Below are 26,498 nucleotides of genomic sequence, written 5' to 3' on the forward strand. Positions count from 1 at the left end.
GCATCAATGGAGGCCAGTCATTAAGGAGTAAGAGCTACTCCATTACTGGGGCTGGTTACCCCAACTCTCTGGGCCCCGTTGTCCAATTATGTAAGTGAGGGTAAGTGGAGACTGAGCAGATCAGAGGTGGTGGAATATTTTCTTCCTTGCTTGATTGGCATGGCTGAATGTAATCCTGTGCTAAGGAGTCTGAGGCCCTGTCCAGGTCTGCCATGATTGACGATTGATTAGTGATGTCTGTCATAGCCTTCGCATGGGCCAGGCTGGTGTTTATTTGCTGCTGAACTAGATTTTCTCTATAGCCCTTGCACATTCTAATATCCCAACATTCCTGGGGTGATAAGGCCTCCCACGTCCTGGCTCTGCCTCTGGATCCTAAGATGCCTGTGGAAATTGGAGTCTCCATTTCTCCATTTCTAAAAGGTAAAGAAAAACTCAGCTAGACCTCTCAGGCCTAAACTTGAAAAAAACATTATTCTTAGGATTCCTGGAGCCCTTGTTTGTGCTCAGTCCTGTGCTGAGTAGAGTGAGGGGTCAAAAGTGTATACCTATATACTCTAGAACTTTCTATGTGGGTCTGACTCAAGCCCTGGGTTTTCCCTTTTACTGACTGTGTGATTTGGAGAAAGTTAGTTAAGCGCTGACTCTCTGTTAGTAAAACAGGAGTGATGGTACCTCTGCCCATGAAATAGAGCCCATGAGCCCAGGCCTGACACAGAACGCTCAGCCCCGGGGTGGGGCTGCTGATAAAAAGAATGGGCAGAGCAGCCTCAGCTGGTTTCTCTGCCTGATCCTGGATGGGAATTTTGATGAGGGTGGGGCCAGGGGAGGTGTGAGGACAGTTTCAAGCAGCACTGCCCTGGACTTTCTGCTCTCCTTAGCTCTCCACTCTCCTCTCCCGAAACCACAGCCCCAGCCTGAGCTGGCTTCTCTGAAGACTCCCCAGTCCCTCCCTCTAACCAGCCCCATAAAAAGGGAGTGGGGCAGGAGGGAGTCCGGCTACAGACTTTATAATTTGGCTTGGCTTGGAGGAGGCTCCTGTTCGTTTTAACCAGGCTGTAATTATTGCTGGCACCCAACACCCCTCATTATCGGGGCCTGGAAGGAGGGTTCTAATTATAGCATGCTGGGTCCCGGCTGGAGTGGTGGGGTGCCGGGCAGAGCTAGGGGCTTTGAGCCCAGCAAACAGCCCTCTGGGGTGGGGCCACCCTGGACCATGGGTGCCTTTGTCGAAGGCCCCTCATTTCTCTGGCTTCCAGAACCATCCATGGGAAGAGTAGGGCTCCGGTCAGTTGAGGCCTCCTCCTCAGGGAGAAAAGGACCCAGAGGTGCCCAGGAGGTTCATCCATTCATGCAAGAAGCATTTACTAAGCATCTATCATGTACCAAGCTGGCACTGGGAGTCAGCAGGGGATACGCACCATGTCATCCAGCCAGGGATGGTGTTCAGGCAGAAAGTGACAGTTAGGCCATCCTGCTGCTGAAAATACCTGACCATGTCCACACTGGCTGGCGAATAGCCACCATCCCAAGTCTTGAGTGCCCTGTAGTTCCAGTGCCTCCCCTGAAGCCCCTCCCCCAGCTTCACTTCATGCCACAGTGGCTCCCAGACCCTGTCCAGAGCCCACACAGGTGGTTGAATGTTGTGATTTCATTGTGCCTCTGCCCTCTGGCGTCCCAGGACCAGCCATTAAACAAAGAAATATGCAAATGAGTGTATAATTTTTTAAAAGTAAAGAAATACCAGAGGAAGAGCTGGGGCCCCATTAGAAGGGGTGCAGTCAGAGCCAGGCTCTATGAGGAGGTGGCCTTTAAGGTGAGACCTGAAGACAGAGGGATTCAGCCAGGTGAGGGGAGGCGGGGTGGTAGGGCAGCATTCCAGATGTCTGTACCAGAGGCCAAGAGAATGGGAGGCGTGCAGTCTGAGATCTACACTCTGAGGTGTCCCCATGCTGGGTGGAAGCATAGACAGCAGTGGAATTTCTCCTGCTGACTGTAGTCCAGGCCTGGCTCTGCCAGAGTGCTGCATGATCTTAGGCCAGGCACAGCCTCTCTGGGCCTTGGCTTCCTCATCTGTCCACAGGGAAGCCCCTCAGGCCACAAGTCCTCTCTCTCTGCCCCCACCCCTGAGGATTTGAGGAGACTGGGACCAGAAAATCCTACTTAAATGCCACATTTTGGGACACCCAGGCTGTGTGAAGCAAGGGCCTGCAGCTGGGATGGGGGTGGGGGCCTCAAGAGCTTGGGCTGAGAGCTCCAGGCTGTCCCATCCCCTTCACTGAGTTATTAAGAGCCACCCGGAAGCAGACACAAAGAGAATTGTCCTGAGCTGGAGTCAGCCCCTAGCCCCCCAGCTGAGAACAATCCGGGAGGAAAACCAAAGCCATTTGTCCAGCACAGAGTGCGGCAGTGACGGCGGCTGGGAAAATGCCGAGTATTTCTTAGCTAAAATTAGCCACCTACTAAACCTTTACATCAAGGGCAACCTGAAGCCTCTATTGTTTGGAACTTAGGATCCCGGGGGATGTGGGGGCAGGAGTCGCAGCAGAAGCAAGTGACTGTCCCCTTTCCCAGGGGCTGGACTAGCCAAGGCCAAGCCCATCCTTGAACCTTGAGCCAGTGAGGAAGAGCAGGCCAAGGGACACATGGACAGACAGGGAGAGGGAATCTGGCTGCCCAAACCCACCAAGTATGTGTGACTGGCACAATCCTTGGTCCCAATAGAAACATTCTCTCTTCAGTTACCCTGATTGTACCTGGGCTAAGCTTGGGGTTCTAGAAAGAAGCACAGGAAACATAAGTAAGAAAATAACTCTTCATCCTTTCCGGAGGAAGCAGCCAGGGTGGGCACCTGTCTACTCACAGTAGACAGTTCCCACCACTGGTGTCCCACACCTGGCTTAGAATCTTTACTCTGCCACTTAGTGATTGTGTGATTTGTACAACTTACTTATCTCCCTGAGCAACTTCAGGCAAACAATGGAGGTAGTAGATATTATACCCCAACAGGGTTGTTGAAAGATAATATAGATGATGCAGATAGTAACAATGGTAATAGTAAAACTAACATAGCTTATGCTCAGTTAGCCCTTGTGATGTGCCAGGCATTGCTCTGAGCAATTTGTGTGTATAATGTGTTTAATCCTTGCTAGAAGTATTATTGATTCCCATTTTGCAGAAAAGGAAACTGAGGCCCAGAGAGGCTACATAATTTGCAAAAATGCAGGTGCTGATAATGCTATCATTATCATTATTAGGACACACTGGAACCTGATTGAAGCTAAGGTGGCTGGCACCATGCTGCCATGTAATTCCTTTAGTTCTTTCTGAAAGGTATCCAGCTGAATCAGTGGATCAGTGGCGGCCCTGGGAACTTGTTAGAAATGCACCATCTCAAGTCCTACCCTGCACCAGATCTACTGAGTGAGACCCTGGGGATGGAGAAGAAGGACCCCAGAACACTGGGTGTACCAAGCGTCCAATGATCCTGTGCATACTGCAGTTTGAGAATTACTGGCAAAGAAGTTAAGGAGTATGGGCTTCGAGTCAGGGAGATCCAGGTTCAAGTGCTGACGACCCTATTCTGTGACCTTGGGCAAATTATTTAACCTCTCTGCGTCTCAGTTTCCTTACCTACAAACAGAATCATAAGAAGAGTACCTACCTTGGAAGTTGCTGGGAGGGTTCAATTAGATGATGTATGCCAAGGGCTCTGTGCAGTGCCTGGAAGCAGGTTAGCCTGTAAACAATTGCTGCTGCCAGTTACCCATATGGCCTGCTAGGACTCAAGGCCGTACTAAAGGAAAAGATGGGTCTTTGTGGCTGTGAATCTCAGGTGAGTGCAGCTCCCCCTGCAAAGCAACCTAGCAGAACAGAGGGCCTATTAGAAGAGGTAACCCCACTCTCCCCAGGCTGAGGCTGGGGTTGGCTGAGACGGAGGTCTCCTTCCCACCTGGCTGATTCTCTGCTTTCAGGAATCTTCAACTTCAACGAAAGAAACACAGAAACTATGAGAGGCTCTTTTCTCCTTGCTTTTCTCAAGGAAAGAGCAAAGGGTGTCTCCAGGGAATCCAGCTTTGAGAATTATAGTCTGGAGAAAGGGCGATCCCAGCCCATGGGGTCAGGGTGCACGCAGGCGGGCTTGCAATCCCAGGATGCATCTGGCTCTTGTCCTGCCACCTGCATGTTTTCAGTAGCCCCTTGGAGGCCTCTGAGGCCCCTTGGGGAGGAGCCATGCACTCCTCTGCCTTCCTCCCTGAGGGGGAGCTTCTGGGGCCAGGCCGGGCAAAGAGCACAGCTGCCCAGCTGATGGAAGTCCCAGGCTCCTGGTGAGAGCCCCCGCAACTGTCCCCAGGTCCCCTGAGCCATCCATATGCTTTTGTATTATGTTGCACTTTCACACCTCTGGCCTCAGAAGTTGTGCCCGTTTTATAGATACGCAAGCCAAGGCCCCACATGGTGAGGCAGCTGGCCTCGAGTCACCCAGTGAGCTGGTAGTCAGCCCAGGACTCTTCTAGTGTTTTCCTTCCATGGAGCCGCACTTCCATCCTTTCTCTTTCCCTCTCTCAGAGTTCCTTATCCCCCTCAAGAAATCTGTGGAAGACAGTGACAAATTGAGTGTGTTTTTTACCAGGCCCAGAGACATGGGACCACATCCCTGAAGTGACATGGTACGAGCTGGGGTTGACCCAGGTCATGCTTACTCCCGTGTGTGTGCTCTTCTTCATGCCATTTTTCAGGCTCTTTCCTCCCTTCTGCCTTCTCTGGGGCCCAGTGCCCCTTCCTGGAGAAGGACCCTCTTACTGTGCACATGGCTGCGCCTGCGCTCGTACCCTTCCTCTGGCTCTAGCTTGGAGGCCTGGGTGAACAGGCAGCGCCCTGAGCCAAGGAGGCCCAGCGATTACATCAGCAGGTGCAAACAAGCAGGCAGGAGCAGGGCCAGGCATCCCATGTGGCCCCACTTGAGTCTTTCATTGCCTCCTTCCAGCTTGCATCAGCCTTTTGCAGCTCTGTATCATCACGGAGTGGGCCTGGGCAGCGGCTGGGAGGCTGGGGCAGGGTGGGGCACCTGGCCAGCACCTTGAACCAGGAGAAAACCCCAGAGCTGTTGGTCAGGATTCCAGCCAGTAGCCCCCAGGAAGGCACATCCACCGTTTCTTACTGCAAAGAGCACAGAGCTGCCCAGATGGCAAAATAGTTTCATGCTTCTGACTGTGATATTCCCAACAACATCAAGGGGTGAAGCAAGTAAATATGGCCCCATTTACCAGAAGGGTAGATTAAGGCCCAGAGGAAAGTGACTTACCCAGGGTGCTCATAAATCAATGACAGCACCGGTGTGTTTTAGCCCAAAAAATAGAAGGGATTATAGGAGCCAGGAGATTGAGAAAGCCCGACAGTAGTCAAGGTAGAAGTAGTCAAAGCCTGCTTCCTGGAAGTGGGCTGACTCCTTGACTGAGAAGAAGGGAGCTATGGGCAAAGCTATAGATTTATTTTTTCACTGATGGTGGGTCAGGAGCAGAGGGACTATCACATGACCGTGGGATAGGCTGGAGGCAGACAGAGCAGGAGTCTGAGAGTCAAAGTGTCTGCATCCTTAACTTGAATCTTTGCTGTGAGCTTGGGATTGAAGCTTGGTCATTGTTCTCCAGGCCCTACCTTACCATGGTCAAGGAATGGTTAGTGGAGGAGTGGATGATTGGGGGTGAGTCCCTGCCCACACCCTGCCTCCCTTGAGGTGTACCTGAGCAGCCATCTAGGCCTTCCCCATCGCCAGTACCACCTGTCTCCCCATACCTCCACTGCCAACAACTCCCCCAAGCTCAGGGTCAGGGTCTTCCCACTGTTGGAACCAGAGAGAGGCAAGGGCAGGAGCCTGGGGCTGAGTGCCAGGATGCCCACATTCCAGTCCTAGCTTTGCTTCCAACCTCCTGTGTGACCTGAGACCAGTTATGCCCCACCGCTGGTCCCCAGGGATTTCCTGGGAGCCTGAGTCTAAAAGGTCTGCCTTTCCTGGGGCCCATGGGACCTTAGCCCAGTCCTGGCCTTGTGGAAGAGGCAGAGCAGGAGTGCCGATGAAGGCCAGGTATGATGGTCACCTTCCACCCTTGCCCCCAGGTCCTGAGCAGGAAACCAAGAAAATTCCAGGTTCAGAAAAGTACAAGGAGAAGCTGACAGCAGTAGGCAAGGTTCACAGCAGTTTTTCTACTTTGCATTGTGTTAGCAGTTGTCTCCCCACTGAGACGACAGGTTGGTTGTTCAGCCCTAGAGCATGACACTGGGAAGGGGAGGGGGGCAGGAATTTGTGCCTCAGGGCACCCTAAGAACAGGCTTGACCCTGGACTTCCCAGGGTGGCATGGAGATAGCTCACCTGGAGGGGTAGCAGGGATGTAACCACTGCCCTGTCAGGCAGCCCATGGGCCAGAGGCTCTACTCATGGGTGTTTTGACTTTCCCAGGAGACAGGAACAGGACACTGGATGTCTCTTTGCCCAGCACCCTAATGTGCAAAGCCAACCTGATGTCATTGCCCAGTCGTTCCTTGCCCCAGCTCTGCATCCTATGTTCCCTCCAGTGACCTGGGATATCATGCCAGGGGCAGTCAGCACACTGGCCTGCACCCGTCTGACGTGTGTGACTGCTGAGAAAGATGCCTGGTGCATTTTGCTTGTGATTTAAAAGTCCTCAGTGAACAGCCTTGAAAGGAAAACAGGATATGCAGCTATATATGGTGAGACCTCATTAAGCAACAAAGTAGGTGTGCGTCTAAAAACATCAGAGAAGACCAAGGTCCAATGTTAATTCTGGTAAACTGGGAATGAGAATGAGTGATTTTTATTTCTATCTTTATTTTTTCCTGAATTGTAGTCAGAAAGGCAAAGAAAAAAAAGTGTTTTCATTAGAAGGAAAAGAAGAGTTTTTAAAGTAAATTCGCCTTTCCTCCTCTGGAAACCTAGAGCCCAGTTTCTCTTACTGGCTCTGCTGCTTGGGTGCTCTGTGATCTCAGGCCAGGCCGCACCCTGTCTGGTCTCTATCCTAGAGGACAGTGATTATGGTTTCTAAAGTTCCATCAGTTGGTGACATCCTGCAGGATGAGGTTTCCAAGAGACTGGCTCCCGTGGCCCAGGTCAGCCCAGCCGGTACCCCCCGCCTCTGGCTGCTCCCTGCCACCCTGGGTGTTTCCAGAGAGGCTGGGTGGCACAGCTGCACAAAGTCCTGCCTCCCCAGTAGGCCCAGCTAAGCAAGCAAATAGGACTTCAGGCTCCCAAGGAGCTTGCCTTCCAGAGAGCGGACCTGTCCAGGCACAGACAGCAATCACAGGAAGAAGGTAATTCCAGAGAGAGGAGCACTGTTGAGGAAAAAACCAAAAACCAAACAACAGGGCAATATGGAGATATCATTGGGGAGGGTAGAGGATGATAAATTTACTTTGGGTGGTCAGGGAAGGCCTCACTGGGGAGATGGCAGCTGGCACTTGAGTTGAGATCTCAACGACAGAGTCAGCCGTGAAAATATAGGGAGATGGGGAAGCACATGCCTTCCTGAAGGAGAGAACAGTGAAGGCCCTGAGGTGGAGGTAAGCAAGGCCTGCTCAAGAGGCAAGAACGTGGCTTACTGGGGTGGCTTGGAGCACAGTGAATGATGGGTGAGCATCTGAAGTCTAAAGGTTAGTGGGGGTCACGACTTCATTCCTGGTGCAAATGAAGCCATTGGAGGGTGTAAGCAGAGGAGGGATTTTTATTTTGCAAAATTGCTCCAGCTGCTATGAGGAGAGTGGATTTGAGGAGGCAAGAGGGGAAGCAGGGTGGGACATGGGCTTGGAGATCGCAGGAGGTGGTGATGGGGGATTGTGTGATTTGAGGCACGTCTTGAAGGCTTACCTGGCAGTGTCCAGGTCCATCAGCATCAGGAGCTGGATGCCAGGGAGGGAAAGGGAGGCCTCTCTGACCTGAGCAACCAGGTGTTTGCTGGAATCTGAAACTGCAATTCAAACTCACCCCACCCCAATTGTGAGTAGGGGTGAGATGAATAAATAAAACAGCAGGTCTGGGTCACTCTCCTTGCCTTAGAGGGTTTCCATAAGCAGCCCCAAAAAGAGGAGCTACTCTCCCAGCCTGGTTGGGGCTGAGTATCAGGGAAGGTGGTTGTGGATTGTGGCCTTGGGTGGAGAATGGTGGGTCTGTTGGTGTGAGCGTGCATGTCTGAGTGTGGTGCCTGTGGGCTGCACCAGGTTAGCAGCAGGCCCCTCCCAGCTGGCATGGATCTGTTTGGCTGGGTCATCCACAACACGTCTGGGACTTGTCAGGCCCACAGAAGAATGAAGGCCAAGTGCTGGGGTGAGGAAGCTGAGACCCTCTTTCGCTCCAGCAAGCTAGTCAATTCTAGAGAGAATTCATTTGCTCATCTGCAAAATAGGCAGAAAAATAGCTGCTCCCTGCTGATCCCTCAGGGTGGCATTGTGGGCCAAAAGGTGCCTGTGGGTTAATGGGAAGAGCCTTGGGTTTCTTGGTAGCCAGAAGCCTGAGCATATATTTTCACTTGAGACTCAGTTTCCTCTTCTGTAAAATGGAATGCCTGCTCTGCAGGGTTGTTGTATTGATGGTGTTGTTATCACACTGTGTGCTGTATAAATGGTTACTATTTGGAGTGTGATGGATGAGTGGGCTTTGACAAAGCTCCTTGTCTGGGAGAGGAAGGAGAAGCAGAATGCCCCTCCTCAGGTCCTGGCCTCTAGGCATAGTGACACTCTGGACCTGGGGCTTGGAAGAACCAAAAAATAACCCTAGAGGGACTGGAGCCCAGGCCCAACAGAGCCCAGTGGCTGGAGGAAGAGCCCCAAGGAGGGTCTGGGCCTGTGGGTGTGGAATGCAGCCTCCTCAGGCACCACTGAGAGTCTGAAGGTTGACCAGTGACTCAGTAACCATAGTGTCCCCCCTACTTTGTAAGTAGTGTGGCTTCCTATAAAAATGGAGCCTGTGTCCTCCCTGGGACCTCAACACCAGCCTCCCATCAGCTCCTTCACTTGTCCCTGAGTCCTTCCAGGGGAGAGATTTCTCAGGGTCAGGCAGACTGAAAGCTCCTCCTGCAGCTGGCCATCCTGGTGAGGCCACTTCCTGTGGCCAGCACAGGAAGTGATGTCCTGGGCATGAGCAGGTCTGCAGAGGGTGTGGGAAAGGGACCTGCAAGGGACCTCCTTTGTTAGGAATAACCTGGCGTTCCCCAGGCCCGCCAGCCCCCATTTGTCATCAGTAATGGCCATTGAAACTGGCACTGAGGGGGGCCTCAGCCTGAACCCCACAGCCGCCAGGAGCCAGGGCCAGATGGAAGAAGGGCTTTGTGTCCAGGGAGGGGTCCTTCCAAGGGGGAGTTTGTGTGTTTTTAAAACATAATAACAAGTGGGCTTCTCTCCCCCCACTTTCCCCACTCCCCACTGAGCACATCAGCCTCACAGTGAATGGGAGAGATTTTCCATGCAGTGGGAGGTCAAGTCTGGCGAGAATTAGCCAGTGTCCAGGGGCTAGAGAAAGACTGTGATTGCTGATGATAAATGTGCCCAGTATGGGGTGTTTCTCTCTCCCTCACCTCCCACCTGCCCCCCTTCTCCCCTCCCATTCCACCCCTCAGTGTGGGCACTGCCTCACACCAGCCAGCCCTGGAGACATACAGCCCCACTTAGCTACAGATGCCCACCTGCTAGTGCCAAGCCCAGGGGTCCCTCACCTGGGGACAAAAACCAGTGGGCTGGGGTATTGAGGCCCTCCCTACCAAACCACCACAGCCTGCTGCTGAGGTCTTCGCCCTGGGCAACAGGGCTGACCAGAGCAGGACTGGGCTGAGATGGACGTGGTGAGTTTCCATCCGATGCTCAGGAAACACAGAATCCAAGCCTTTACCTACATCCTTGCCATGGCTGACCCATCTCCCCTGCTCAGCCCCAAATTAGAAAAGGCTCTGGTCCAGCTTGGCCGTTAATATGCTGTGTGATGTTGCACGAGTCACTTTCTCTCTCTGAGCTGGTAGAATGCAGGGCTCCAGGCCCCTCTGAATGTAGACACTGTGGTTCTGGCTTGCTGGGGCTCAGGTGTCAGTAGACCAAGGAATCTGCCAGTGTGTGGTTTGGGGGCTCCCCACCCACAGCTCAGCCAGAGAAAGGTTCCTGCCTGGTGCCTCTCCCTCATGCATGGGAACTACCCAGTTAATAGAGCATCTACATGTGTTTTCTCACCTGAAACTTGCAATAACTCAAAAGTGATAGGGCAGCACCTATTTATCCCCTTTTTACAGATGTGGCAACTGAGGCTCTGAGATTTAAAACAACCTTCCAAAGGTCTCAGTGGCAGAGTGAGGATTTGGACCAGGTCTGCTGCGCGCAGGCCAGCCCATGCAGCTAAAGTCCATCCAGCCTGGGCTTAAGGGAAGCAAAGCCCTCTGACTCCCCCAGCAAGTGGTGCCAGGCTCCCATTCAGGAGCTTCTGAATGCTGTAGTTTTAGCCTCTCCCTCTTCTCAAGGTACTCTGGGAAATACAGTGTCTTCGCCTTTGTTCTGAAGCCACTACCTTCACCTCTAAGGCTCCTGGCTCCTGCTTATTCTAGTGACTTAGATTCTTAAACAAGCCTGTGGCCTCAACCTCCTCCTCAGCGGGGCCTGCTGCCTTCCAGGAGGGAGCCGGTGTCTGCACATCGGGCACTGCCCAGCCCAACCTCTGGGAAGGAGCAGGCAGCCAGGATAGGTCCTGCTGTTGGGTGGAGACAGGGCTCAGGCTCCTGCTTTGTCCTACAAGCACCAGGTACCCTTCTGGACACTCTAGGGGACACCAGGAAGGGTGTGCTATGCTCCCTGCCCTTCAGGAGCAGCCGCCAAAACTGCTAAGGGAGGCTTCCAGCTGCTGGAAGCAGGGAGGTGCCCACCAGAGCTGACCCTATGTTTTTTAAGTGGGTTGTGAGCAAAATGGAACTTGTCCTTGAGGAAGGCAGGTTGGCAGCAAGGGGATGCACAATTGTGTGTTGTAAATATTTGAAAGAAAGATGAGAAGGCCAGGGAGGTGGGCTGCAAGCTGTAGAGACTGGGGGGCTGTCATGGGAAAGAGGAAGAGGACTGTTTCTTGTAACCTCAGAGGTTAAAATTATAGCAATGGCTGGAGCCACAGAGAAGAAATCTCAGTTGAAAGTAAGGAAGACTTTTCTGTTAGGTCCATCCAAAGGAGAATCTCATGGAGAAAGGCAGCGGTGAGCTCCCTGTCCCTGCAAGGATGTGAGTCAAGATTGGATAAGGACTCGATAGGGGCTGTTGTATGAGACGGCCCTTGAAGTAACCTCTAGCCCTGTGAGTCGTGCATCCAAGTGAGACCAGCTGCAGGAGAGCTCACACAGGCAGGGATAGGTCAGTGAGAAGCCTGGGTTTGAGTGTCGCCTATAGGAGGTCCCACCCAGAGGCACTGATGGTCATTTTGATCTGGGGCCTGGGCTGAATGGGCTAGGACGTGGTTGGGAGGGCCCAGCAGCAAATAGTTCCTCCTCCTGCCTCCCTGGGCTCCCCTGACCCTGTGACTTAGGACTACAATATATGCTGGGTCTTTGAGCCAGGAGTAACCATGGCAAGAATGCTGCATGAAGAGAACATGTTTTCAGTAGGACACTGCCATGCATTAACAGATTCCCCATAAGGCATCTTCAAATTGCAAAGTTAGAACCAGAGTAGGTCTGGAGAGCTTGACCTAACCAGTCCCTGATTTTACAGATGGGGCTCTGGGGCCTGAGACAAAGGCCTCACTGGCAGTGCCAGTCCCCAGCTGGGGTGCAAACCCAGGGCTCCTGACTTCAATGGCTGTTCTGTTCCTGTGTTGTGACCACCTGTGGTTATGTCTGTCCAGGGGTGTGTCCTCTTTCACACCTTCATTTTGGGATAGCTCAACCCTTTGTTCATGCAGCTTTAAAGGCAGGTTGCATTTTCACAACTATAGATCCAAACAAATTCTGCTATTAGAAAAAACACACTTCATGTGGGAATTTTCCTGCCAGCAGGAAATCCAGATCTGGCCTGGCAGAGGCAAGGTCTCCTCCTGGGGGTGGGGGGACTCTTCTTAGGTGTTTTATTCTCCTCTGCAAAGTTGGAGCTGTTGGGAGAGCTGGAGTAAAGCCAGGCTGCAGGAAAGAGGTGACAGAGATAGGACTGCAAGCCCAGCTTCCTCCCACTGATTAGGTGACCTCAGGCAAATCCCTTGATGCCCTGTGTCTTCCTTTGTAAAATGGGAAGATAATGCCCACCTTGGGGATTATGAGGAGTAAATTAGGAGAAATAGTTGAAGCACCTGACACATAGTGGACACAATGCCAATTCCCAGTCCAGAAGGCAGATGCAGGTGTCTGCCTGTCCGGATTTGCTCTCTAGCTCTGCTACCTACTAGCTTTGTAGCCTTGTGCCAGTTGCTTAAATTATCTTGGTCTCAGTTTCCTCATGTGTGGGATAATAATAGTCCCTAACTTACAGGGTGGTGGTTCCCAAATCTTGTGCCAAGGCACCCCAGGGCGCTGCAGCAAATTCACAGGGGTAGTGCTCTCAGGTGTTTTTGATCTTCAAGGAAGCATAGCAGTACTGGACAGCTGCCACACAGCAGCTCAAGGCAGCTCACAGTTTCAACATGATATCCCACTGCCTTCCTTTAGGTGGCATCATTACCTTTGCAAAGTGGAGACTGGCATTTGGAACCCTGAGACAGACAGTGAGGGCGACAGTTGCGGCTCTTTACACACACACGCACGCACGCACGCACGCACACACACACACACACTCTCTCTCTCTCTCTCTCTCTCTCTCTCTCTCTCTCTCGACTGGCATTTGGAACCCTGGGACAGAGAGGGCAACATGTCCGACAGTTGCAGCCCTTTACACACACACACACACACTCTCTCTCTCTCTCTCTCTCTCTCAACAGAACCTCTTTTGGCCTTGGGGTAAAAATTACTGAGATACTAACAACCAAAACAGTTTGGGAACTCTCTCTGGGGTTGTAGAGCTCAGTGAGTTCACATGAAACACACCCTGACAGCATCTGGCAGAGTAAGCACCCAGGACCCCTGAGACTCTGTTTGTCTCCCTCCAAGCTGGCCTCCACAGTGCAGGCTCAGGTGGACCCTCCCTCAGCCAGAGCCACAGAGACGGGGAAGTGTGCACTGGTTAGGGCAGGGGCCAACTAGGCGGCTCTCTGGGCCTGGGCCCTGCATGCCTTTATTTACTTTGCATTCACAGAACACCGACTGCACGCGGACCACCATATTGTCTCCTGGTGGTCCGTCTGGAGAGGAATCTCAGGTCAGCCCTTAGTTCTTCTTGTCTCCTGGCAGCATCTGCCTCCTAGGCACCTGGGTGGTAGGGATATTGGCAAGGGGGCAATAGTTACATTGAGAACCACCTGGCACTGCCATGGTGGAGAGGCCCTGGTGGGGATGCCCAGCCATGTTCCTGCTAAGGCCGAAGATGAATCTTTATGCCAGGGCTGAGAGGAGGGGAGGGTGGGGGCCATGGGGCTGCCAGACTAGGGCCTGCTGCACTAATGGATATCTGATATTTACTTTCCTCAGTCTTGTCCATGCCTGCTTTATAAATGAGCTGCATTAGTGTTATATAACAAAGTCATAAATACAGCCCGCAGTGCTGCGAAGAGCCAAGGTGGTCATCACCTGTGGGCCGGGGGCCAGGGACCGGGTGGTTACAGGGTAGAGCTTGTGTGCAGCTGTGCCCACAGGCTCCTGGTGCCCTCTTTCATGGCTGCCCGCCCTGGAGGGAGGCCCCATCCCCCATTTCACAGATGAGGTGCCTGAGGCTGAAGCTGGAGCCCTGCCTCACACCTCTCAGGCCTGACACTGAAGCAGGATGCTGGGGGCTTGCAGGGTGGGCATGGAGCATGGCAGGTTCTCTGTGGCCCACATGCCCTCTTGACTCCACCCAGCTCTCAGGCCCCTGGGAGAGGAGGCTACAGCTCTGGACCCTGTGTCATCTCACCATCAGTCGTCCAAGCTCCCAGACCCTAGGGGCTGCTAACTTACCTACAGAGAAGGCGTCTTCCTGCCTGGCGCAGGGAAGCAGGTGTGGGGGATCTCTGGCATCCTCGATGCTGTTCCCAGTTCAGCTGCCCACTAGCCAGGTTGGCCTGGGGTCAGTCACTTGCCCCGTTTGGATGGCTTTCAAACAAGAAGGATAGTCCCAGCCTTGCTGGCCTTTGGTGAGCGAGCCCCTGTGACTGTGGAGTCCTGGCTAGTGTCAGTGTCTGTTGGGGTCCTTGCGTGTGGGGGCACTCGGTGTGCTAGAGCTGCTCCAGTGGTAGGCCTTGCGGTCCTGGGCAGCGCCTGAACACTGAAGTCTGTTTCCTTGGTTCAAACCTTGGTTCTGCCTCTTGCTAGCTGTATGTCCCAGACAAGTTGCTTGGCATCCTCACCAGGACCTCTCCACCATGCCAGTGCCAGATGCTTCTCAATATAACTATTGCCCCCTTGCCAATTTCTCTGAGCCTCAGTTCCCTCATCTATGAACTGGGTAACAATATAACATACTTTACAAGGTTGTTGCAAGAACTAGGTGAATTAGCTATGTAAAGTACTAGAACATAGCACCTGATGGGAAGTAAGCATCAGTTGCTACTTTGATGCAGCAGTTTTGCCTACTATGTGCTAGACCCTCCTGGACCCTCATAAGTGTTTATTTCTTGCGATCCTCAAAGCACCCCAGCAAGAACATGTCACTCATCAGAGGTGAAGTAACACGGCCGGAGTTAAGGGGCTCTCCCTGGATCACACAGAGCAGGCTGGAGAGAGCCAGATTCATGCCCTTCTTGCCGGCTTCCCCTTCCCTCACACTGCTGTCTCTCTCTCACACACACATACACCACCCCAGCCAGAGTCTGGAGCCAATGGCAGCCACGATTTCTCCATGCTCCTGAAGCCCCCCAGCCTTGCCAGATCTCCTGGTCCACAAAGAGCACAGCTTGGGCATGTCAGGCATGTTTTGTTCATTCTTGGAGAACCGGGTGTCTCCTTGGCCCCTGGGGACTCCAAGGGCTGAGTGTCCCCCTTCCTGGACTGGGGAACAAGTGCATGATCTCAGGGATAACCTGGGCCTCACAAGATCCCAGCCCCACTTGAGGAACCACAGAGCTGGGATGGTGATAGGGCCATGGCTGGTTGCCAAAAGGGCTGGGCAGACATGGGCACCCCTGCAGCTTAATTCGTTGTTTCCCCTGGAGCAGTTAGCAGAGGAGGAAAAGCCCCCCACAGCTTGTCCCCAGCCACCTGATTGTTTGGCACTTGGCAGTTGGAAAGTCAATTTTCCTAAGTGGATTGTAAAGCAGCAGCCTGGCTGTGCTGGTTTGCCCGTCCTGTGCTGGCGGCCACCCCTCTCCCTTCCTGTTTGTCTCACCTCCTGAGGTGCTGTTCTTTCCAGGGAGGGAGGCAGGCCAGAGTTTCCATTTGGCCTGTTTGTGGGAGGAGGTTGCTGCAGGCACAGCCTCACTGCTTTCCCAGCCTCCTAGGTTTCCTTGTCAGTTTTGCAGCAGAGAGGCAGATTCATAGCCACATACCAGAGGAGGGGAAGCCTGTGGGTGGAGGTTGTTGGAACGGTGGTCCCCCTCCATGCTGCCACCTGCCTCAGGCTTCCTGGAAGAGAAGGCCTCCAGGGGGCAGAGCACCAGGGAGCCAGGCCTGGCACGGCCACCCCACCTCACCCCATCCCACACCCCTGTGGGTCCTGGCTCGCCTCCCCACTCCCATCAGCCTGGCTGGCTGGGGCAGCAAAGGGCAGCTGTGGCTTCAGGGCAGAGCTGCCCTGGTTTGAGCTATAGCCTCAGCCCCATTTCCAGCCCTTCATGTACTGTGGCATCACCATGGGAAACTGGAGGGAGGCCTGGTAGGGCCAGTGCAGGGGACACCGGGTAGGGCGGGAGGGGTGTCCTTGCCCTGACAGATTGCCCCACCTCCCCGGGCCAAGCTGACTTCTCCATCTGTAAAGAAGTAGAATCATGTTGCATCGTATCGCTGGACGGCAGCAAAGTGCAGCCTCTTAAAACCAGGGCAGGATGGGGAAACTGAGGCCCCAGGAGTACCAGACCTCGCCCAGGTCTCAGAGGGCGCCTCCAGGTCTCCTGCTGCCCTCCCTTCCACCTCCCCCTGCCCCTTCTCTGTGCCATGAGCCCCAGGGAGTGAGGGGTGCTCCAGAGCCTCCCAGCCTGCAGCCTCACGGAACCCTCCTTCCTTCCCTCCGCAGGCACCGATGCAGGCAGCGAGGTGCTCCCCGACTCCTACCCATCGGCGCCGGCCGAGCCACTGCCCCACTTCCTCCTGGAGCCACAGGATGCCTACATCGTGAAGAACAAGCCTGTGGAACTGCGCTGCCATGCCTTCCCCGCCACGCAGATCTACTTCAAGTGTAACGGCGAGTGGGTCAGCCAGAACGACCACGTCACACATGAGGGCCTGGACGACGCCACCGGTGAGCCCTCCCGCCTTGCCGGGCCCCAGGGCCCCAGGGCACCCAGGGCCCAGAGGTGCCAAGAACACTGATCCTTGGCCTGCCTCCATCCTGAGCTCCTTGTGAGGCTTCACCCAGCCATGGCGCCCCTCTGCGCCTCACTTTCCCTTCTGGGGAATCACCCCAGGGGCTGGCCACACATCCCAGTCTGACTTCGGGGAACCGAATGAAGCGGCGCCAAATCCCTTGCTGAGAGCTCATTCCCTTTTCCACTGTCTTTGCATCTTCTGCCTGTATCAGGTGGGCCGACAGTCTCCCGCCCCTGCCCTGGCTCCTGCTGTGCCCTGTTTAACAAAGAGGGGCCGGCCTCTGGCTCAAAGCCCTGGCACCCCAGGACCAAACCAGAACCCAGACCGTCGTTAGTGTCACAGGTCCTCTCCGTGCCAAGTGATACTGCTTCCATCTGCAATAATGATACATCATTTCCTTCCTAGAAATCCATTGTTCTAGGATTTTTAAAAGTTAATGATACTGAGTAAATAACCACAGACATAGTGCTAGGATGTAACCCAGAACCTAAGGGAGAATGGAGAGTGGTTCAAGCGCAGGGACCCGGGAGGAAGCCTAAAGCCCCTTCCTTCTGAGATGGGGTCGGGGGCAGAACCCCCACCCCGATAGGAGCCCTGGGCTCATCACGTCTCCCAGAGTGTCCTCAAGGCTACGTGAGGGACCCCTCTGTCCCCAGGCCCCTCGGGAGCAGAAGGCCTTCCCCAGGCTCAGGCCAGGGAGGGGAGCCACCCGCGGCTGGGCACTTGCAGGCAACCAGAGCCCGCTGGGGCTTCGGGTTTGTTTTTACCATCTTTCTCGATCCTTTTCCTTCTCCTCCTTTTCCAGACTTTCTTTCCTGCTGTCTCTCCTGCCTCTCCCTTTCACCTGTCTCTTTTTGTCTTCTTTGTTCTTCTGTCCTTCTGTCCTCCCCCTCTGTCTCACTCTCTCTGTCTTTCCTTGACATCCTCTCTCTCTTTCTTTCTCCCTCCTTCATCTCCTGTTTTTCTGTGGAAAGCTCACAGATTTCAGCACCACCCAGGCATGAAACTACACCCCAGAAGGTATTTAATGCCCCTCAGCCATGTGCACTGAAGGCCACTAACTTTAAAATGGGAAGTTTTAGTTTAGTTTATATTTTATCAAAGCAGAGTTTATATTTCATGAAATGTTAAAATTATTTTAAATACTAGATTTGGAGTCTCATTCTCACCCAAAATATGAAAATAAAAATAGAAAGGTTTAAAAGGAAAAATAAACCATACCCCAGTGGCCTTGATTCTCTCACTGTGTGACCCTGGGAAGTCACTCAGCCTCTCTGAGCCACAGTTCCTCACTTTGTAACCTGGGATGTTAACAGAAGGTCCTGTGAGGATGGAACAGGGTGGTACCTGCAGAGTATCGAGCACGGTGCCAGGACCCAGTAGGTCCTTAGTAAGTCCTGGTTCCCTTCATCTTCTTTCTGGCTTTTTCTTGGCCTCTTTACTCTCGAAACCTATCCTTACTTCTCTGTACCCCTGAGCCACTCTGGCCTGTATCAGAAGTCAGCTGAGGGGTCCAGACAGAGCAAAAGAGCAGTGTACCCTGCTGGGGCCCCTCACAGACTGTGCAATTAACAGTAATAGTAACAGCATGGCTTAGTGCCCTGCTACCAGGCATATAAGCCCTGCTAGCCCTAAAAATTGGGGCACTGTTGTCCCCACAGAGCTCTAACAAGGGCAAGACACAAAGAATGGACAGTGGTCCTGTGGGCCACTCCCTTGGCAGCAGTGTGGCTGGTTCTACCCGAGCCTGCCCACACCCACCCCTAGCCCTCCCTGGCATTCTCTAAGGCCCTGGGAACACAGAGGAGGACAGCTGGGGGCCAGGGGGAAGCAGGATGAGCCTCCCCACCAGCTCATGCCAGGTCAGGGCAGGCAGCCCAGCTCTGCGTGCCCCGGCCCAGGCACCGCCTGCCAGTTGGCCACCATGCCAGTGGTGGTGGTAGGGGGCGTCCTTGGTGCCGGGGCCCAAGTCAGGGAGACCGAAGGCCCCTGTTCTCCTCTCTCTGCCTGCTTGTGACCATTGCCAGATGTTGAGCCTTGATGGGCAATGGTTTCTTTGACCACATGTTGGATGCTGGTGCAGCCTGGATGGATGACCCACTCCTGAGGGGGTCATCCTTCCAGGCTCACAGTCTGGTGAGCAAGGGGCAGGGGCCTCACTGCCCTGCCATGGGCTGTACCAGCACTGATTGTCACACCAGCACTCCAGGCAGCCACTGTGTTGGGCAGAACTGCCCCCAGAAGCAGCTCTTTCCCTCCTGGTGCTCCCCGATGGCAACCCCAACCCCCTCCCGTTAGATCCTTGGCCAAAAGGAGGGGGTTCTCCTCACTGTCTGGATGCCCAGGGCAAGGGCCCCTTCCCTTCACGATGCAGAAGAGTTGTGGCAATGAATTCATTGGGAGAAATCCAGAGAGGTGTCATGCACTAGGGGACAGAGCTCTAACAAGGGCAAGACGCCAGGTAGCTGCTCTCAGCTCTGCTGGCAACTTGGTATGGGACTTTTTGGGCCTGCCACCTACCCTCTCTGGGCCTCAACTTCTCCAAATGTAAAAGGAAGGGGCTGGATAAGGTCCAAATAACCTGCCATGGTAGATTTGTGTCCAGTCTGGGCTGAATGCTATAGTGGACTAATTGCCATGATTATTTATTTAGAGTTTACTATGATGAGGGAAGTGAGGCTCAGAGAGGCTAAGTAACTTAACAAAGGTCACACAACTGGGGAGTAACAGTGGAGCCAGGAGTCAAACCTGTCCAGCCATCTAGCCCTACACTTACCCACCATGTCACAGTACTGCAATGTGTACAGTCCACAGTCCTGCCCTCAGGGACCCTCAGAACCCATGTGCAGGCTGGGACACATCATGGCAAAGAGTGGCAGCTTTAGGAATTCTAAGACAGGGCACAGGCAGGGAGAGCTTCCTGGAGGAGGAAGCCTCAGTCTTCCCGCAAGCTTTAGGGAGGCACTTCAAATGGGAATTCGAATCTAGCAGGGTACACTCCTTCCTGGGAATAGAAAGCTTTGTCAAGGGTTGGCAGAAGAGTGAGTGATCCCCTCTGGGTAGGCTAGTAGATGGAGTCATCCAGGGAGGCCCCTAGGCCCCAGCAGGGAGGTGTGGAGAGCTCAGGGGACTCCCAGGAAGAGGAGTCTACCCCCAACTACAGACCCTTGGCTGCTGCACCTTGACCAGGGAGAGGCAGCATACATCTCCAGATTTTGTTGAGCCCCTTTCCTGTGCCAGGCCCTGGGCCACAGCAGTAAACAGGGCAAAGCCCCACCTCATTCTTCTGTAGTAGAGAGACAGCACCTGAACACGTCAGGAGATAATACCATTCCAGGTAAAGGTCAGTGCGCTGGGGAAGCCAGGTGGGGCAGGCAGTGATAGCTGCACGGCCCAGCGGCCAGTGCAGTAGTTGGAGTGCCACGTGGTGCCTGGAGAAAGTTCTCTGAGGTACTTTGAGGGCCAGAGTTGGGGCTTCCTTCCAGAAGTGAGGCCCAGCCCAAAGCTGATGGTGACTGGGAGTCCATGGGGCACAGACGGGAGGCAGGGGACTGGATGTGCAAAAGCTCTGGCTAGACGGAGTGGGGGACAGGACGGACTGGAAGAAGCCCAGTGAGGTCACAGTGGGTAGATTGGGCAGCACCTGATGGTCACGTAGAGGATCTGCGTGTGGGAGGATTATGCTGTGGGTACTAGAGACATAAGCAGGGGAGTGACATGCCATATGTGCATTTTGAAGAGCGCACACTGGCTCCAGGGTGTAACGTGGGTCGGACTGGGCAGAGGGCTTGTGTTAGCCATTGTACTTTCCAGGTGAGGTATTGGTGGCCTGGGCCAGGGTGCAGGCAGAAGAGATTAATTAGAAAATACATAGAAATGAGAGGCACTTGGCAGGAGAAAGAGGTCACGGGGCTGTGTCCTGTGCCTCACATCCTCAGACCTGCCTGCTGATGGCATCTCCCTCCTTCTCCCAGGCCTGCGGGTACGAGAGGTACAGATTGAAGTGTCACGGCAGCAGGTAGAGGAGCTGTTTGGGCTGGAGGATTACTGGTGCCAGTGTGTGGCCTGGAGCTCCGCAGGTACCACCAAGAGTCGTCGGGCCTATGTCCGCATCGCATGTAAGCCGCCCTGACACCCCCACCCCATTTCATCCCTTTCCCCATGGAACATCTGTGGGGGCATCCATGGCTAAAGATGCCCACCTCAGAGACATTGGGCACATGGTTGTCAGCTCAGAAGAGGGCTTCTAGGACCTGGGCCACCTCCAGCCCCAGGATTTCTCATGGCCTTTTTCACCTACTTCTGTATAAGGAAGCTGCCATCTTCCTCCTCATCCTGGGCCACCATGTGATTAGTCAGGGAGGGAAGGAACCATTATCCCAACTCCTCCTGGTGAGGCCCCCACTTTGGAGAAGAGGAAGTTCCCCAGGTAAAGCCCGGGGGTCCCCAAGAGCATTCCCTTGGTGTGTGCCGCCACCTAGTGTCGAGAGTGGGGCACTTCAGGCTTCCGCTCTGCCCGGCTGCCTGGTGGTGACCCTCGCCCTTCTCCCAGACCTGCGCAAGAACTTCGATCAGGAGCCTCTGGGCAAGGAAGTGCCCCTGGACCATGAGGTTCTCCTACAATGTCGCCCTCCAGAGGGGGTGCCGGTGGCTGAGGTGAGTGGGGACAAGGGGAGCACTGGGCATGGCAGCGACGCTGTTTGCCAGTGGCCACAAGGCCTTAGCCTCCTAGAGTCCTCCCATTTCACAAAGGGGAATATTGGGGCTGGAGGCAGAGAAGGGAACTGCCACCTCTGTGGAACTTAGCACACACCTGACCCCAGCTGGATCCTCTGCAGATGTAACCCCGTGGGGTGGGGCAGAACTGGGGCAAGAACCCCCAGGGCTTCCTGGATAGGCCCCAGGCTCAGTGTCCTGCCAGGGAGGTAACTATGGCTGTACAGACCATCTCCTGCTGCCCTACTAGAACCCAGGGCCCAGGCTTTATAGATGCCAACGGGTCTTAAAGTGCGTACGTCTGGGTGTGTACTCACCTCACAAGGCCTTTGCATCTCTGGACAGTGCCCACCTGCCCCCTCACCTTCCTTGCTGTGTTCCAGACACACTCCCTCTCTCCCATGCCTTGCACTGGTGGTCCAGGAGGTAGAGCAGGGCACAAGGGAACAGTAGAACAGTGGCTGGGGAAGATGGAACTCTGCATTTCCAGGTCAGGATCAGCCCTGTCGGACCCCAGGACCTTCTCTCATCACCTAGCCTCCCCTCAGCCCATGCCCTCATCTGGAGAATGGACTCACACTTACATCCTATGTGATAGCTACCACTCACTGGACTCCCACATGGGCTGGGCACCCATGTATGGCTGGGAAAATAGCCCTGGGAGGGGAGAAGCAGTCACTCCAGGTGACTCAGCTAATAAGTGGCAGAGCTGGGATTTGAACCCAAGTCTGCCAGGCTGGGGATCATGTTCTTAATTACCTGCCAGGTCTCTCACGCTGGCTGAGGAAGTCAGTTTGAAGAGTTAGTGATGAAGGCATGTACTGCTAGCTAATATTTCTTTATGTCCTGTGGGCCAGGCACTTGTTCCATGCTTTTCTTGTACTAACCCATTGAGTCTGCAGGTAAATGCCATTAAATTCTGTTGTAAGACTGGTGAAATTGAGACCGAGTGTGGGCTGCCCAGCTGCTGGTTGTCGTCTTAACCACTTTGTTCTGTAGTGTCAAGTAGTGTTTGGCCCATGGAGGTCCCACCTCCCTGCTGCACCACTGTGGGTGGACATAGAGAGATGCAGGGGAGCAGGCACTGGGCCTTCATGCCCCCAACCCTGTTCCTGCAGGTGGAATGGCTCAAGAACGAAGATGTTATCGACCCCACCCAGGACACCAACTTCCTGCTCACCATTGACCACAACCTCATCATCCGCCAGGCCCGCTTGTCGGATACAGCCAACTACACGTGTGTGGCCAAGAACATTGTGGCGAAGCGCCGCAGCACCACCGCCACAGTTATTGTCTATGGTGCGCCCGAGTGGGCAGGAGGCATGGCTGAGGGGGAGGGGAGGGAGAGAGCCTGGGGCTGCCCAGCCCACCTGACCCCACCCCAGGGGCCCTGATGAACAGGTGGGGAGGATGAGGGGAGCTGCCTTCACCAAGGACTCACAGCAAAGCTAGTGGTCAAGTCAGGCACTCCTCCTGGGTCCCAGGCCAGGAGCACTCGCCCCTTCTCAGGCCCTTTGCCTGTCTCTAAAGGAGAAGACCCAGTTCTCGGAGTCAGAGCTGAGCAGGGCCCAGTCAGTATCCCCATACCCAAGGCTGCTGTCCAGACCTGTAGGCTGTTCCTTCCTATCTCCTACTGTCTGCTTGGGAGGGAGGCAAAGAGCCACAGCTGAGATGCCACTATTGTTATAGAAAGAGCCCTGTACTGGGTTCCAGTCCTGGGTTCCCCATCACTCACGGGTGGCTCTGGGTAAGTGTAAGCCCTCTCTGGATTTTCATTTGCTATGTAAAACAGGGTGAGGAATATCCAATAACCCCCAGGCTCCCCTCTGGCATTGCCCACTGGTATGAGTTCCCAGCCCTGCAGGCAGGAGGGGTCCAACTAGGAAGGTCCACTGATTAGCGCAGGGGCCTTGTCAGGGGTGGGGCTGGGGCTCGGGAGGCCCACAGGGCGAAGAGCCAGCCCAACCAGGAGATGCCTACTTCCCCTGCAGTGAACGGGGGCTGGTCCAGCTGGGCAGAGTGGTCTCCGTGCTCTAACCGCTGTGGCCGTGGCTGGCAGAAGCGCACACGGACCTGCACCAACCCCGCTCCACTCAATGGCGGCGCCTTCTGTGAGGGGCAGGCCTTCCAGAAGACCGCCTGCACCACTGTGTGCCCAGGTAAGGCCAAGGGCCAGGTGGCACCCTACCCATGCCCAGCCCCACCCAGCTGTGCTGAGGTGTCTGCCAGTCAGGGCATCTATTCTCTCCCCATCATAGAGAGCAGAAGGTGCTTGTCCCAGGGCCCAAGCAAGCTGACCTCTGACTTGTTCTTCCCTGGGCTGCTAGAGAGGCAGAGGCAGAGGCTCTTAGCTGCAGTCTGAGGGGTGGGTTCTTCTGCCCTCCCAGCCAGTGGTTCTCAGTGTCACCCGCAGGCCAGCACCCCAGAGCTGTGAGAGTCAGAGAACCTCGGCCACCACCCCTAATTCTGGAGCAGTGCTTTTCTCTCTTTGTCCTTGTTGTACTGTGTCCCCATTTGCCTGTCTGTCCTTGCATGTCTGGCTGTGTTCTCTCTCTTTGGTTAAGTGTTTGTGTGAGCCCTGTGCTGTGTCTTCCCTGGGTGTGTCCTTGTGTGTACATTTGTGCATTGGGCTGGGTCTATGTGAGTGACCATCTGTGCTGATCTGTGTTCTCTTGGCCCACCTGGCTGGGTGCACTGGCATGGGCTGCATGGATGTGGTGTGGATTTCTCAGTATGGCCTGTGTGTCTTCGGTTTTTCTTTCCCTGCCTCAGGGTGTGTGTATGTACGGGGGGTGAGAGGGGGTACATTGCTATGTTCTGCCCACGTGACTGTATGCATGTGTCTGTGCACATGTGTGTTCCTATGTACCATGTGCTGTGCTCCTGCAGTCGATGGGGCATGGACGGAGTGGAGCAAGTGGTCAGCCTGCAGCACTGAGTGTGCCCACTGGCGCAGCCGCGAGTGCATGGCGCCCCCACCCCAGAACGGAGGCCGAGACTGCAGCGGGACTCTGCTTGACTCCAAGAACTGCACCGATGGGCTGTGCATGCAAAGTGAGTCCTTGGGAAGGTGGGCCCGGGGGTGGGTGCTCTGGAGCTGGATAAGAGACACCCCCAGTGCACCCCTGGCCTCAGTGCCAGGCTGCAATGGAGTCCTGCCCACCCACCACCTCCATCATCTCATCTTTGAATTTCCCCATCATCGTCTCTACCACCCTTTCCCTGCTGCCGATGTCATTGTCTTTCCCTTTATTTCCCTCGACAGATAAGAAAACTCTAAGTGACCCCAAAAGCCACCGTAAGTCCCATTTCATGGCTGTCCTCTTTCCTCTGGGGGGATCCCTTGGTTCTCCTTAGCTGTCATTTCCAGGGTGTGGGGTGAAGGGCAGGGTAAGGGACAGGGAAAGGGAGAGGTAAAAGTGCCCCCCAAGCAACCCTCCCTGGGGCTTCCCGGCATCTGACGCTGCATGTGTCACAGGCTCCCATGTGCAGACAGCAGACCCTCGGCTAACAGAAAAGCTCTGGGACAGCAGGCTGACCCTCCCGTTACGGGAGAAGAAACTGTTTCCCAGATGGAAGAGGAGACTTGTCCAAGGATCCAGCCAGGGAGGGGCTTGTCCTCCAGCCCTCAGGGGCTGTGCTCTGCTGCCCAGCAATAATACTAGAGCAGTAAAGCTACTTGGGCAGATTGGCCTGTGGTAATTAAACCTCAATTTCCAAATACTTTTGGAATCATAAAAATCAGCAATGAGACTTTCCATCCAGCTCACGGGGGGCCAGGCTGGTAACTGATTAGACATAGTAAATCAGAAGGCATGTGGTGCCCAGTGGTTAGTGAGAACATCAGGAGGCAGAGCCCAGCCCTGAGGGCCTCCTCTGCCACTCTCCTGGGTGCGGGGGTCCTCTGGGAGCCCAGGAGTGAGGGCTACTGGGATGAGAAGGGGGCAGGTAGGGGCTGGAAGTGGGCAGGCACCAGGTCTGAGAGCCATGCCTGGCCTGCCTACACAGGGGGGATGCAGGCAGGTTTGGGAGGAGTCCAGGCGGGGAAGGCAGGCCACCTCTCAGGGCCCCCAGGGAGGGAGAGGGTGGACGGGTGCTTCCTGGAGTTCCCAAAGCAAACCAGGGGAAGAGCGGCCACCTGGGCTCCGCCTGTGCTGTCCCTGTAGCAGCCACCAACCATGCCTGGTATTTAAGGTTATACTAACCTAGTTAAATTAAATACATTTTAAAACACTTCCTCAGCCACACCAGCCACATCTTAGTTGTTCAGTAGCCACACGTGGCTAGTGGCTCTTGTGAGGGTAGCATAGACATAGAATGTCCATCACTATAGAACAGGCAATGGAGTCCTGCCCACCCCCCACCCATGTTCTGGTGGACAGGCACTTCAGACCCTGTCTCCTGACCCCGACACCTTCCTGTGTGGCCGTGAGGAGTTGTTTCCAGCTGTACAGAGCTGCTGTCCTCCAGCCTGCCTGGGAAGGAGTGCAGCCGTGGGTGTCCTCCCTGAGCAGCTTCCAGGCCCTCCCCCTGCTCACCTCTTCTCTCCCCATTGCTCTGCATCTCATTCCCTGGCTCCTGCCTCCACCTGCCACCCTCAACACAGAATGGAAGATGAGCTCAGACTGACCTGCTCACAGGGATTTCTGGGAGCCGGGATCTTAAGTCCTGGGAGATTGCTGTGGCTGCAGATGGTGCTCTTGGTGTCTGCAAACCGTGTCCTCAGTGACCCTGAGCCACAGCCTGTCTGCTCCTCAGCACTGAGCAATGAGTCACCTCTTCAGAGTGACCAGTCACTTTGCCTGTCCTTGCCACCCTGGGGCAGAAGCAGAGCAGACGTTTTGAGACCACTTCCCTTCTAGAGATGGTGTGAGAAAGTCTCAGGTTCGCCTGAGGTTGCCAGCTGGCTGTGGTGGGTTTGGCCTGGAACCCAGTACAGTGCCAGTCTGGCCTGGGCCCAGGGCCTGGGTCTCCGCCCTCGCCCCTCACACAGCCCTCCTATCCCTGCAGTCCTGGAGGCCTCAGGGGACGTGGCACTGTATGCGGGCCTGGTGGTGGCCATCTTCGTGGTGGTGGCCGTCCTCCTGGTGGTGGGGGTGGTGGTTTATCGCCGCAACTGCCGCGACCTGGACACCGACATCACCGACTCCTCAGCCGCCCTCACCGGCGGCTTCCACCCGGTCAACTTCAAGACCGCGAGGCCCAGTAAGCCCCTGGGAACACCTGGGGTGACGGGT

At 54.7% G+C, this 26,498-nt stretch overlaps 1 protein-coding gene across 2 annotated transcripts in view; it reads left to right on the top strand.

Moving 5' to 3' along the window:
- The window catches only part of UNC5B (unc-5 netrin receptor B), an 81,847-nt gene that overhangs the window by 44,451 nt on the left and 10,898 nt on the right, over positions 1 to 26,498 (top strand). Inside the window, exons 2-9 of one of the 2 annotated variants that reach the window (XM_036928711.2) lie at positions 16,253 to 16,477; positions 20,520 to 20,663; positions 21,098 to 21,201; positions 22,380 to 22,560; positions 23,253 to 23,420; positions 24,151 to 24,315; positions 24,527 to 24,559; positions 26,272 to 26,466. In XM_036928711.2, coding sequence (XP_036784606.2) covers positions 16,253 to 16,477; positions 20,520 to 20,663; positions 21,098 to 21,201; positions 22,380 to 22,560; positions 23,253 to 23,420; positions 24,151 to 24,315; positions 24,527 to 24,559; positions 26,272 to 26,466 — 1,215 coding nt within the window. The remainder of the gene's footprint in view (positions 1 to 16,252; positions 16,478 to 20,519; positions 20,664 to 21,097; positions 21,202 to 22,379; positions 22,561 to 23,252; positions 23,421 to 24,150; positions 24,316 to 24,526; positions 24,560 to 26,271; positions 26,467 to 26,498) is intronic. The other variant, XM_036928712.2, reaches the window with a different exon arrangement.

This window comes from Manis pentadactyla, chromosome 8 (genome assembly GCF_030020395.1).
Source record: "Manis pentadactyla isolate mManPen7 chromosome 8, mManPen7.hap1, whole genome shotgun sequence".
NCBI lineage: Eukaryota > Metazoa > Chordata > Mammalia > Pholidota > Manidae > Manis > Manis pentadactyla.